The sequence below is a fragment of the Eptesicus fuscus genome, chromosome 16 (assembly GCF_027574615.1).
Source record: "Eptesicus fuscus isolate TK198812 chromosome 16, DD_ASM_mEF_20220401, whole genome shotgun sequence".
Lineage (NCBI taxonomy): Eukaryota > Metazoa > Chordata > Mammalia > Chiroptera > Vespertilionidae > Eptesicus > Eptesicus fuscus.
The window spans coordinates 12,850,381-12,863,493 of record NC_072488.1 but is presented as its reverse complement, the minus strand read 5'-3'; the positions used below and the strand labels follow the sequence as shown (position 1 = coordinate 12,863,493).

Below are 13,113 nucleotides of genomic sequence, written 5' to 3'. Positions count from 1 at the left end.
CACCCCTCTGGCAACCATCAGTCTGTTCTCTGTATCTATGACTCTGTTTCTATTTTGTTTGTTTTGTTCTTTAGATTCCACATATAAGTGAAATGATATGGTATTTGTCTTCGTCTGACTTATTTCAGTTAGCATAACACCCTCTGGGTCCATCCATGCTTTCGCAACAGCTAAGATTCCATTGTGTATATTTGTCACAGTCTGGTTCCAGATTAGATTAAGGTGATCGGCCTCTATCTAAACACCTGCCAAAAGCAAACGTAAAGCCTTGATGGAAAAAGATAGCAACACCCAGAACATGAAATTATCTTTCTGCTTTTTCATATACAGTGCCTATCGTTTAATAACAAAAACAATTCCCAGGAGACAACACACAATAAACAGAAACCAAGAGAGAAAAACAAAACAACAGCAGAAAGTGAAAAGTGGTGGACTCATGGGGGAATAAATGGGTAATGTCTGCAGCTTTGTTAGCCTGATGTTTTGTTCCCTGTTTGGGATTAGAGGTGAAGCGATCAGATATTTAACAGGGAAACCCTGGCAATGAGAACTGAAATATGCTCTCACATATTCTGGGCTGACTGGAAATCTATGTATGTGGTAAAAAAAAAACAACAACCTGCAAGAGCCCTATGTACAAGTAAAGGAATGAGAAATGAGAATTGGCTGCAATTTTGTGTTTATTTTCCAATCTACTCACAGACCAATAAACAGAACCTTACAAATGCCGGGTGTCTGAGCAGGACCTCTGTCCAACCATTGGCTGATCACGAAGCCATGTAGACCCAGGCCTGAGCCCCTAGGATTCCAGGTTAAAAAAAAATAAACACAAGAAATAATAAACTGAGCAAAGAAGACATCAGTGGCAGGATAGGTGAGGGAGACTGATTCCACAGTTTAAGTCCAGACAAGTTCCTAAGAACTAAACCAACGACTCCCAGAAAAATAAAGCTGAATCCAGGATTGCTAAATTTTATCGAATACGTCCAGTTATCAAACAAAAGTTGCTAGAAATGCCTCAAACCTGAAAAGTTAGGCTTGTGCTCAGGAAAAAGAGCAATGAATAGAAACTGGCTCTGAGTGGGCTCAGTGTTAGATTTTGCAGGCAAAGTCTTCAAGGCAGCTATGGGTTGAAAATAATTTAAAAAACTATGTTCAAAGAACTACAGAAAAACATGTAGACAAAAGACTCAATAAATAGAAGAGATATATATCTTCTTTTACATATATTTACATAGCTATAATATATACTTATAATCAATTCCAGAGCTGAGAAGTATAATAACTGAAGGATTTACTAGATGGGCTCAGCAACAGACTTAAGATGGCAGAAAAAAGAATCTGTAAATGTAAAGATAGACCAATAGAAAGCACATTTCTGAAAAAGATAGAGGGGAAAATAAACAGAGCCTCAGAGATCTGTGCATACTGTCAAGCATACAAACATACAGGTAATGATTCCTAGAAGAATCAGAGAGAGAAAGAGGCAGAAAAAGATTTGAAGAGATAATGACTGAAAATTTCTCACATTTGATGAAAAATATTGAGCCATACATAGAAGAAACTGTATAAAAACAAAACCGTAGGTAGGAAAATCACAAAGAAAATTTTACCAAGACACATCAACTATAATAAATGATATGTCTAGGCATAGTTCTAAAGACAAGGGGGAAAAATCTTGAAAATAGCAGAAGAAAAGCAACTTTTTGAATACATGAGACCAACATGATGATTAATGGCTGACTCATCATCAGAAACAATGGAGGCCATACGACAGTGGAATGACACATTCAAAATGCTAAGTGGAAAATGGTTCCAGAGGAATAAAGAACAGAAAGAATAAATATGAAGGGAAATCCAAAATAATATTTACTGTAAAAAAAAACACAAACAAAAAAAAACAGAAGCCAGAAAACTATGGCCCATAGGGTCAACTCTGTCCACAGCCTATTCTTGTGTGGTTCTCTAGATAAGAATTGCTTTTACATATTTAAAAGGTTTGGGGGGAGAGGAGGGGAAGATGGAAAGAAGAAGAATATGTGATAGAGACCATATATGATCCACAAAACCTAAAATATTTACCATTTGGCCCTTTACAGAAAAAGCTTGCCAACACCAATATAAATAAATAAAAATAATATAGTGTGGAGTTTAAAATATATGTAACATTGCTGTGTGAGCAGATTTGGCTGGAGTAAATGGAGTTACACTGATATTAGACTCTAATAACTCAAGGATGCATGTTGTAGTCTTAAATGCCAAAATAACAAACAAAAAAAGTATAATCAGTGAGCTATTAATGTTGGGTAGGGTGGTGGGAACTGAAACGAAGAAGAAGAAGAAGAAGAAGAAGAAGAAGAAGAAGAAGAAGGAAAGGAGGAGGAGGAGGAGGAGGAGGAGGAGGAGGAGGAGGAGGAGGAGAGGAAGGAGAAAAGATCATAGAACAGGTAGGAAACACTGAAAGTGTTAAATAGATCACTTGGGAAAATCAGAAAAAAGATGCTAAGGGGAGGTGTCTGACACATGGTAAAGGTGCAGTAATTGCTAGTTACGATTATTATAATTCAGTGTCAGAGAGATGATTAGCATAGACCATTTTTCAGACCCTTCCCAGCTCCATATTCTGGGTTTTCCTCATAGAACTATATAGTTCACGTTTTCATCTTGAAGATCTTGATCATCCATGATAACTGACTGCCCTGGGGTGTCACAAAGAGGCTCCACCTGGAATCAATGTTAATGTCTAGACCTGAAGACCCACATGGAAACTGCGGACCCCTTGGTCCGGTCCCCACTGAATCCTGGAATGGCATGGGCCCTCTCTCTGGTTCTCTGCTTTCCACCAGGTAAATGGGAAGAAAGTTTCTTGCCTATTCGCACAGCGCCCTCAGGCACTGTGGGAAAAATTGTCAAAGCACCTGTGACATGATTGAACCCAATCCAGAAATCCCAAGGGAATTTTTCCCTTTTGGAAGGTTTTAGCCCAAGCTCATGGATCTATGAAAAGCTTAGAGCTCTCAAAAAAAACAACACACACACACACACACACACACACACAACACAAACAAAACCCCACACAACTCACCTCCATAAGGTCAGTAAGGGAAAAAAACATGTACTTTTCCACCCTGATGGGAATGAAAGAGAAAGACATCTGTGCACACTCTAAGAGACAGGCTTGGCTAAGATCAATCACCCTCAGTGGAGACAGCCACCAGGGAGGGCCTGGAGCTGACAAAGGACCCTTAGAGCATCAGGCCTTGGCTCCCAGAAGTCACACCCAATTCTCCCTCAGGGAAGTACCTCCTGGAGCAGTGATTCCCAGCACCTCGCCTGCTGCATAGCCCCACAACACAGAGGTGCAGACTGGACTGGCCCTGCCATTTTGTGACCTTGATCGAGGGCTCCTCTCTCTGAACTTGGACTTCCTCATCTAGAAAGTGGGGGTGAGATTGGCTTCCCTTCCTTCCTCATGGGGTTGTCTTGAGGATCAAAGAAGAAGAAAGTGCTGTGAATGAGAGGGCCGTACACATGCGAGGGGTGAATGGTCTCTCTGGATGAAAGGAAGGTGCTTGCCCCGGGCAGTGGGGAGGACGGTCAAGGCCAACACATGTGGCCTTAAGTCCACTCTTCAGTGTACATTACATTCTTGGGCTCTTTGAAAGTGTATAATGTCCTCACAGCAACCCTAAAGAGGAGGCAGATAGGATCCTGAGGGCATGTTTTACAAGCTCAGAGAGGCCAGGTGACTTCCACCAGCTCACACAGACTGAGGGCGGGGCAGGCCTTGCACCCGCCCCGCCCCGCCCCCCCACCCCCACCCCAAACCCCTAAGTGGCGAGCTGTCCTGATGAGCTGGGAAGGGGAGGGTCCAAGTCAGCCAGTGTTTGTCCCCTGTGCTCTTTTGGACTGGAAGCTGCCGGGCTTTGACTGTCATTGCCACTCGCACCCAGGGCCCGTGGGCTGCTGCTGGCCACCTGTGAGCAGGCACATGACTGTGGTGGGAGCCGAGTCAGAAGCCATGAGTCACGCCTGGCTGCTGCTGCTCCAACACGAGAATTCCCGGTGCTCCGAGGAACACGGGATGTTAGCTTGGGGGGTCACATGCCAAAGTCAGTGGAAGGTGACACGGAGGGCCAGACAACCTTTCTGGGGGAGCTAGTCTGACCTCTGCATGTTTGTCTTAGAATTCTGGAATGGCTGAGGTGGGCGGATCTTTGAGGTCATCTCATTTAATACCTCTGGACACTAAACCCCAGAGAGGTTAGCAAACTTGCCAGAGGCCATTCAGCAAGTTACTAAAAGGGTCCTGTGTGGAGCTCGAGTCTCTTTATGGTATGCCTTCTCCGGTGTGCCTTCCCCGACACCAGGGCCTTTTTACAAGGTTATCAAAAGGCTTATTAGTATGGATGTTGTTCTATAACCCGAGTTCCCAGCATATGGGAATTTATTCTGTGGCCAATAGGACTTACACTGTCACAGCCCCCTGGGTAGACACAACCTCTAGTCTGAAGAGATGACAAGAAGCATTAGAGGTGATGTGGACAGCCACGCCACCAATGTCTAAATACTCCACGCCTTGTGCTGACGACCGCAGGGAGACACCGCCACCCATTACAGATCCCATTCCAACCAGAGACCAGTGCACCCTCATGTCTTCATCTACTCATGTCACCCAAGATCCCACAACCACACCCCGTGCCCCTAGACCGGCAAGGAGGCTCTAGGGAACACCCTAACAGGAGAGAACCTACTCGAAGTTGACCTGAGGTTTGCAGTTGACCGACTTTATGACCTCAGACAGGAATGCTTTGCTTTTCGACTGTATTTTCCCCAACTTCCTCCCGGGGACAATTGAGGCAGACCCAGAATCAGGAAGGAAGACCCTGAAGAAGGGGGTCCCGTGGTGAAAGTGAACAGGTGGTGCCTGGGCAGCAGCCTGGAGCCCCGACTCCTCCTACACTAATATCCTCCGTGACCCCTCCCAGCGGCAGCCACCAAGGGCCAGAACGTTAAAGGGGACAGACAAGGGACCCTCAAAGCTGGGGTGGGGCGTGATGATGATTAGTGAGCTCCAACCAGAAGGGATTCTTAGGGAACTGTGTGCCCCCTCAGGAAGCTCTCCTCCCGGAGACGACTGGGACTTCCTGGTGGGAAGAAAGGAGCAGTTTCTCACTGCCATGCGCGGGCCTTCCCAGAGCCCAGCCCACTCACTGCTGGGCTCTCCAGAGCTGGGCATACTGATTGACCAGTGTATGTCTCTTTCGACTCATGACCTTTTACGTCTGAAGCCAACGGACACATCTTGCCCCAAATGCCACTTGCATTAGGCTACTTCCTGCGGAAGAACCTTTAATAGCCCTCCCCCCACTTCCGCTCTAGCAAATTCAAATTCTAGAGTGCAGGGTGACCTGGGGCCGGTCACTTTACCTCTGTAGGGTTCCATTTTTGTAAATGTGAAAGAAAAGATTTGGATTAAATCGTTTCAGAAGACTCTTCAAGCCGAAAGACATCATGATCATCTCTATTGTTCTCCTTGTCTTGGGATTTCAAAATTCCCCTTTATGTAACTCATTGCCTCCCCAGCACCAACCCAGACCAGGCCTGCCCCTGCTCCTCACGCCCATGTGTTGGGCCCCCACTTTGCTTTTGGCGGTGCTGCTCCCCACACTTGCATGCCCTCCTTGTTCCTCTGTGTTTATTTAATCCCACTCAGCCTTCAGCGCTCCATCGAGTTTCACCTCCCACATGAAACTTCCCCAGCCCACATTCATCTCTCAGTTCTCTGAATCCTGGTGTTTTCATTACAGCTACTTGCACCTATTTTGGTACTTAATTCTGCTCCAGTGATTTTATGCAGATCAGCTCTCTCTCCCCAGAGGGTTCCTTACATTTGGTTTATGATCTACCAGCCAGGTTCAGCCTAACTCCTGTTCTTAGAAGAGTGCTCAGACAGTTGACTGACAGCAGCAAAAACGCAGCCTGATGAAAATGACTGACAATAAAGTCCTAAAACTTTACAAGGTACAGATGACATCCCAGGCAGGCAGGACTCCTGAGCCTCCAGAGAAGACCCCATACCTGGGTGGGGATGCCACCAACTAGGCATATAACCCAAGCAAGTCCCCACCCATCTCTTATCAAAAACTGGAAGGACTTGGGCCACCGGAAGTTCTCTGAGATTGCTTCCAACTCTCCTTTGGCATGATCGTGTTTCCAGAAGGCTGGGCTAGCAACTTCCAGGAAGGAGGAAGGACTCTGGCCCTTGTAAAACAAACATTGACTAGCTTCACTTGTGCTGATAACAGAAGAGATACTTCTTCCCCACGTGTGGCTTTGCGGTGATGTGCCTGGCATAGGGGCATTACCGAGGCATGACACCCCCCTGGAGAGCTTCTGACCATTTCCAGGAAAACGAAATTCAGGTGAAAGTTGTCTTTTCTTAGAAACAGTGATTTTTTGCTAACTCGCTTTTGTCAATTGCAGTTTTGAGATAATGATGTTTCAGTTTTATACACCCAAACTTTCAGAGCAGGAATCTGTTTTCCTTGTCGATGTTGAGGCTTAAATAAAGCCCAGTTGTAATTCTTTCTTCCCTGGGGCTGGACTGTAATGCAGGGTGGTGGTCAAGGGTCCCAGCTCTGGACTCTGACTCAGGACTGAATTCTGACTCCTGTGCTTATTAGCTGGATGACCTTGGGCAAGTTATTTAATTTCTGAGACTCAGTTTTCTCATCTGTAAAATGGGGGTAATAGTACATCCCTCTTAAAGGGAAGCTGTTATATATGCACAGTGCTTAATGTGGAGCTTGGCTGTTCTAAAAATCACACCATGAGCTTAATTTAAAGTGATCCTCAAATGGTAATGTCCCAAGTGCCTGACAGAATGACACATATATAGTCACTGAACACAGACATTTTTATCCTAGGCTTCAAAGTATCTCACAAATAATTTTTTAAGGAGTTTGAGCAGCTCACAACACAACACAACAAAACAAAACCAAGCACAGAAAGAAATAAGGCATCCAGGAACAGAGCAGAATTAGATCAAAGACTTTGGATACTGAAATGATTAGACAAATATTCTAAAACTATGTTTAGAAAAAGATACACTTGAGGGTATTTGTAGGAACACAAATCATTTTAAAAAACAACACTGCAAACTTAGTAAATAACTAAATGTAAATTAAATTTGGAAAGTAAAGTCAGTTTTCAAAATCTTCAATGATCTTGAGATCTTCAGGTTTCACAGCAAATTGGACACAACTGAAAGAATGAACAAACAGGGACACGTGTAACAATAAATTACTCAGAATATAGCACAGGAAGGCAAAACGGTGCTAAAGTTGGAAGAGAATCTAGGAGACATGGCATGTAAAGTTAGGAAACCAAACAAACATTTCAGGATACATTGCTAAGTGAAAAAAATCAAGATGCAGAAAATGGATATAGTAGGTTATCTTTGTGCAAAAAATGAAAATGATAAGGATATTTGTAAAAAGAAACATTGATTAGAAAATACTGAAATTGGTTACCTACAGCGGTGGGTGGGAATAGAATGGAAAGGCTAGGGAAGGGGAGGGGACTTCTCTTAGGTTATCTGTTCACATAGTTTTGATTTTTGAACCAAGTTAATATGTTAAATATATATTTTAAAATAAAGTAAAAATCAACAAAAATGGGAGAAACCTTATAACTGAATACTAACAGAGATAAACTTGACTATATGCCAAACAGAGAACATAACCACACCAAAAACAAAAAACAAAAAACAAACAAACAAAAGAAAAAGTTAATCCATGTGATTTTGAACAAAGTGTTTTGATTAGACACCCTGAGTGGGATATGTGCAGTCTAAGACAAAGAACTTCATTTGGTAGTGGTGGGGCTACTGCTGTAATAATTCTAATATTATGATGTATGTATCTTAGGATTTGGCAAGTAAATAAATTTATTGATATTTATAACACTGACTACACCAACAAATCTGGAATGGTGGAAGGAGACAAAAGACTAATTCTAACTAAAATTAGAGATGACTGTATGAATTATTTTTTCTTAGCTCTGTCCACTGAGAGGGCTGAGACATAATGACTTTCCAGCAGCAATGAACACCCCTAGCGCCCAGATCTTGGTTTCTAAACAAAATCCCCTACCAATTGGAACCTTGAAGAAATGGCTAACTGCATGGCTGAGATAGAAAAAATACAAGATTAGCTTGGAATAGCTTGTTCCATTAAGTTAAAAAAAAAGTGCTTAAAAAATTGATGGGGCCCTAGCTGGTTTTGCTCAGTGGTTGGAGCACTGGCCTAAGGACTGAAGGGTCTCGAATTCGTTTCCAGTCAGGGGCAGATTGCAGGCTCCATCCCCAACCCCAGTCTGGGCGTATGTGGGAGGCAACCAATCAATGTGTCTCTCTTTCATCAATATTTCTCTCTCTTTGTTTCTCCCCCTCTCTTCTACTCTGTCTAAAAATCAGTGGAAAAAATATCCTCGGGTGAGGATTAACAAAAGAAAAAAAAATGCTGGGGACACAGGAATCAACTGATAGGAGCTCTCATCAGCCAAATCTGTAATAACTTGAGCATCAAAATATATAATGACAGGACTGACTTATAACACACTGATTTAGAAAAGAATCTACATGTCCATTGTATATTAAAAAGATGAAACATACAAAGAGTGGGGAAGAGAATTTCTTTTTTTATGGAGGAATTCCAACTAACAATATTAGAAGAGGTAGTAGACATTTTAAAGTCACCAATTTACACTCATGGTAATAATTCAGGCAAGAACCATCAGTGGAGGCTAAATACCATTGGGCATAAGAACAGTCACAGGGTACCACAGCATCTCCCTGCAGATAACATAAGTCACACGGGGGAAGGCACCTTACATGGGAGAAACCTGGCAGACACCACCATAAACAAATGATCAAATTTAACATCACCAATTAGGGTATTTCCAACATCAGGTGAATCCCCTAATGTGACACAGCTAGGAGGCAACATTATCTATGTTGCATTTCTGCCCTAGCGTTTAATCTGATTCTAGCAATAAAGAATTTGGACAAATCCAAATTGAAGTGCACACGACAAAAGCCAGCCTACATGTTCAACGACACAAAACAAAAAAGCCTAACGAAATGTTCTAGATTGAAAGAGGTTAAAGAGGCAGGACAAGTAAATGCAATGTGTGATCTTTGGTGAATCTAATAATCAGTGACTGATAAGTCAACTAATTTAACTCACCACAGTGGCAGATTAAAGAAAGAAATCATACAATCATCTTAATACGTGCAGAAAAATATTCGACAAAATTTGACATCCACTTATGATTTTTTAAAAACGGTTAGAAAATTAGGAATAAAATAGAGCTTTCTGGGTTTCATAAAGAGTTATCTACAGAACAGTCAGTAGTGAACACCATACTTTCTGACAAAACATTAAACACTTAAAAAAAAAAAAAACTTGGGAATGAGATAAGAATACCTCCAACCACCACGTTTGGGAAAAATTGTCATGGAGGTACCCGCCAGCACAGTAAGGCAGGAGCTAGGAAAGGTACAGAGATGACAAAGAGCAACAGAACTGTCATGATTGGCCGGATGTGTCTATAGAAGATCCAAAAGAATGTACAGGTAACATTAAACTTTGTTTAATTGGGTTCAAAATCAATCTATAAAAACCAATTTTATTTCTAGACACCAATAGCAAACATTTTCAAAATAAAAATTTAAAAATCTGTTTACCATTACAACAAAAGGCATACGCCTAAGACACCTGTGCAAGGCCTGAACAGAGAAAACGATAAAACTTTGAGAGGCATTAACGATCTAAGTGCATGCTCCTGGTTTGGAAAACTCAATATTGTGAAGATCTCTATTTCCCCCAACTTGGTTCATAGATTTCAAAGCAATTTCTACCAAAATCCAAACAGGGTTTTCGTTTGTTTGGTGGAAATGGACACATGGATAGTAAAATTTGTATGAAAGTTTAGGGCCAAGTCACTCCTTAAAAAGAAGGAAAAATAGCCCTCGCCAGTTGTGCTCAATGGATAGTGTCAGACCACGAACTGAAGGGTCCGAGGTTCGATTCTGGTCAAGGGCACGTACCTTGGTTGCAGGTTCCCTGGCCCTGGTTGGGGTGCGTACAGGAGGCAACCAATCAGTGTCTCTCTCTCTCTCTCTCTCTCTCCTTCTGCCTTCCACTCTCTCTAAAAATCAATGGAAAAATATCCTCGAGTGAGGATTAATAACAATAAAACAAATAAAGAAGGAAAAATAGACTTGTTTTTCCGAATAATAAAACTTACTATAAAGCTATAGAATTAAGACAATGTGCTGTTGGCACAGGGATAGGCCAATGACCTAGTAAAGCAAAACAGAGTTTGAAACAGATGCAGGCACATGGGAATCCTTTACATATGAACAGAGGCGGCTGGTTAGAGCTGTGAGCACACAACTGCTCAGTAAATGGTGCCGAGACAACTAGGCACCTGCACGCAAAATACGATATAGAATTGGGGTTGTCTCTCCCCTGAGCCACAAAAGTCAGTTCAGATGCATTAAAGACCCGAAAGAGAAAATCAATTCATAACGCTTTTAGAAGGAAATACAGGTTATCTTCATGATTGCGATGCTGAAGAGGAATCTCCAATAAGAAGCAGAGTGCACAAACCATAAAGGAAAAGATGAAATACTTTGGAAATAGAGAGACTGAATATACAAACAAAGGCCAGACCACAGCTGACAACGGAACTCCGAGCGCCCACACAGCTGCAGCAGCCCAGCCCAGAAGCCCGCCCACCACCCTCAGCAGTCAGCCTAGGCCCTAGAGGGGCTTAATCACAAGGAACAACAACAGCCTGTAATTGTTGGAATCGAGAGTCTAGGTCAGTGTTCTGCAAACTCATTAGTCAACAGAGCGGCAAACCGCTGCTCGCGAGCCGCATGTGGCTCACGAGCCGCAGTTTGCTCTCTGTTGACTAATGAGTTTGCCGACCACTCACCTAAGAGGCCTCCAGCCTCCAACCAGAGCCCCCCTGCAGCCTCCCCCTTCTCACTGTCAAGCTCTCCCACGCCCCTGCCTGCCTTGGAGTCTGCCCAACACAAGTGACAGTGGCTGACCCCTTGCTATAGCCACCTCTGAATAAATAGCCTCCATTTGTTCTCATTTGAGTTGTTTTCATCCCCCTAACCCCCCAGAATTAAGGAATTTGCTCATCTAACGTTCCCTAAAGGGAGTGGAAAGATGAACTTCAGAATATACAATATCTGCCGTACGTACAACAACAAAGAGCAAGTGCACAGCATGTACAAAAACTCCTAAAAACCAACGAAAAAGGGACAAACCCATACAAAAATGGGAGACACGCTTGAACAGGTACTTTATGAAAGAAGAATTCAAATGGTCAACAAACATTTTTTTAAAAAGCACTGCAGCCTCATTAGCAATTAGGGAATGTGGTCACCTGTGCAGTAAGTACAACAGGCATTGCACTCCCACCTCATACCCCACGCACCTTGCACCCCTACCTCACACCCCACCCACCTTGCACTCCTACCTCAGTGCTCCCCACCTCGCACCCACCCCCACCCCCCTACCTTGCACACACAGCCCCAGACTCAGAGGGTGTCCAAGGTGAGCAGCGGGACCGGCACTTGCATCCAGCCAGGCCAGGCTGCTGTCCCATGCCTCCTTCTTTCCTCTGTGGCCTCCAGGCAAGTGCTTTCCCTCTGGGCCCAGGCCTCTCACCTGGAGGGCTAACCTGGCATCGTTAAAGCCCTCCTCAGTTTAAAGGATTCTGTCTTTCTAAGCAAAGGGAGGAGGGGAGAGCCAGGGGTCGGGTGACAAAGGGCACAGAGGGACTGTGGCAGAGGCACAACCTTCTCCTAACCCTTGGGTCGGGAGAAACCCAATCCCTGCCTGGTAGCCCACTCTTTCCATCAGGGATAACAACACTAAAGAACGTGGGCAATCCTTTAGAATTGATCAACCTGACACCTGCCTTCCTCTGTCCTTGCAGCAAAAACGAAAACCATCAATAGGATGATCAAAATGTGCTTGTCATTGGCAGTGGCCTTTCCATATTACGGATGAGAAAAAAAAATCAAGGTTCAGAGAGGGAACACTTGCCCTAGGCCGCGCAGCACAGAGAACGAGAACCCAGGTCTTTGTGACCCTACACCAGTGGTCGGCAAACTGCGGCTCGCGAGCCACATGCGGCTCTTTGGCCCCTTGAGTGTGGCTCTTCCACAAAATACCACGGCCTGGGCGAGTCTATTTTGAATAGTGGCGTTAGAAGAAGTTTAAGTTTAAAAAATTTGGCTCTCAAGAGACATTTCAATCGTTGTGCTGTTGATATTTGGCTCTGTTGACTAATGAGTTTGCCGACCACTGCCTACACCATGTCCCTTCTCACCTGCCTCTGGCCCCAGCCCTGGGCACTTCACCGCAGCACTCCAGCCTGCGTGGGCCCAAACTGTGCATTTTGTGCTAATGAAAAGGACACATTCCTCTCCCAAGCCCCATGTCTCAGCAATGCGGGCCACCAGCTGGGCCATCGCAGACTTACCTGGCCCCAGAAGCAGGAGCAGTCCCAGCAGGAAAGTGTGTGGCCGTGGCCCCATGCCGGAATCCTCCAGGTGTCGCGGGTCTGGGATGAATCCTTTCCGCAGACGGTTGAGCTGTCTGTCACCCCTCCTTTTATGCGCCTCTGTTGTCTGATAATGCGCCTGTCATAAATTTTACTGTGTTCACCTTTGAAAGGGGGCAGTGGCGGCTGTAAATGATAAACATTAACATTTAGGCAGAAGATATCTCAGGGCAGATGGGTCAAAGATAGGTATGGGCTCCCAGGATGATGGGTGCCCAGAAATTGCCACTGTTGGCATTGGTCTCCACCATGCACAGAGGGTGGTTCCTGTTGTCCCTCATCCCCTAAGCATGGGTGGCCGGGAGTGTTGGCCTGACGTGCACACCACACATCTATTGTCTGCATGTTCCATTGAGAGATACAAGGCAGAGGTGAGCCGTGGAACTCATTGGGCAGAATCAGCAGTTTCCTGTGGGCAAACTCAGAGGGAATGCTGGCCTGCGTCTAAACTGGACA

The 13,113-nt window shown here is 44.3% G+C and overlaps 1 protein-coding gene across 1 annotated transcript in view; it reads right to left on the bottom strand.

Annotated features, from left to right (window-relative positions):
* Window positions 1-12,631, bottom strand: part of PLB1 (phospholipase B1) — a 113,631-nt gene extending 101,000 nt beyond the window's left edge. The window contains exon 1 of the mRNA XM_028140189.2: window positions 12,577-12,631. Coding sequence (XP_027995990.2) covers window positions 12,577-12,631 — 55 coding nt within the window. The remainder of the gene's footprint in view (window positions 1-12,576) is intronic.
* Window positions 12,632-13,113: the final 482 nt, after the last annotated feature.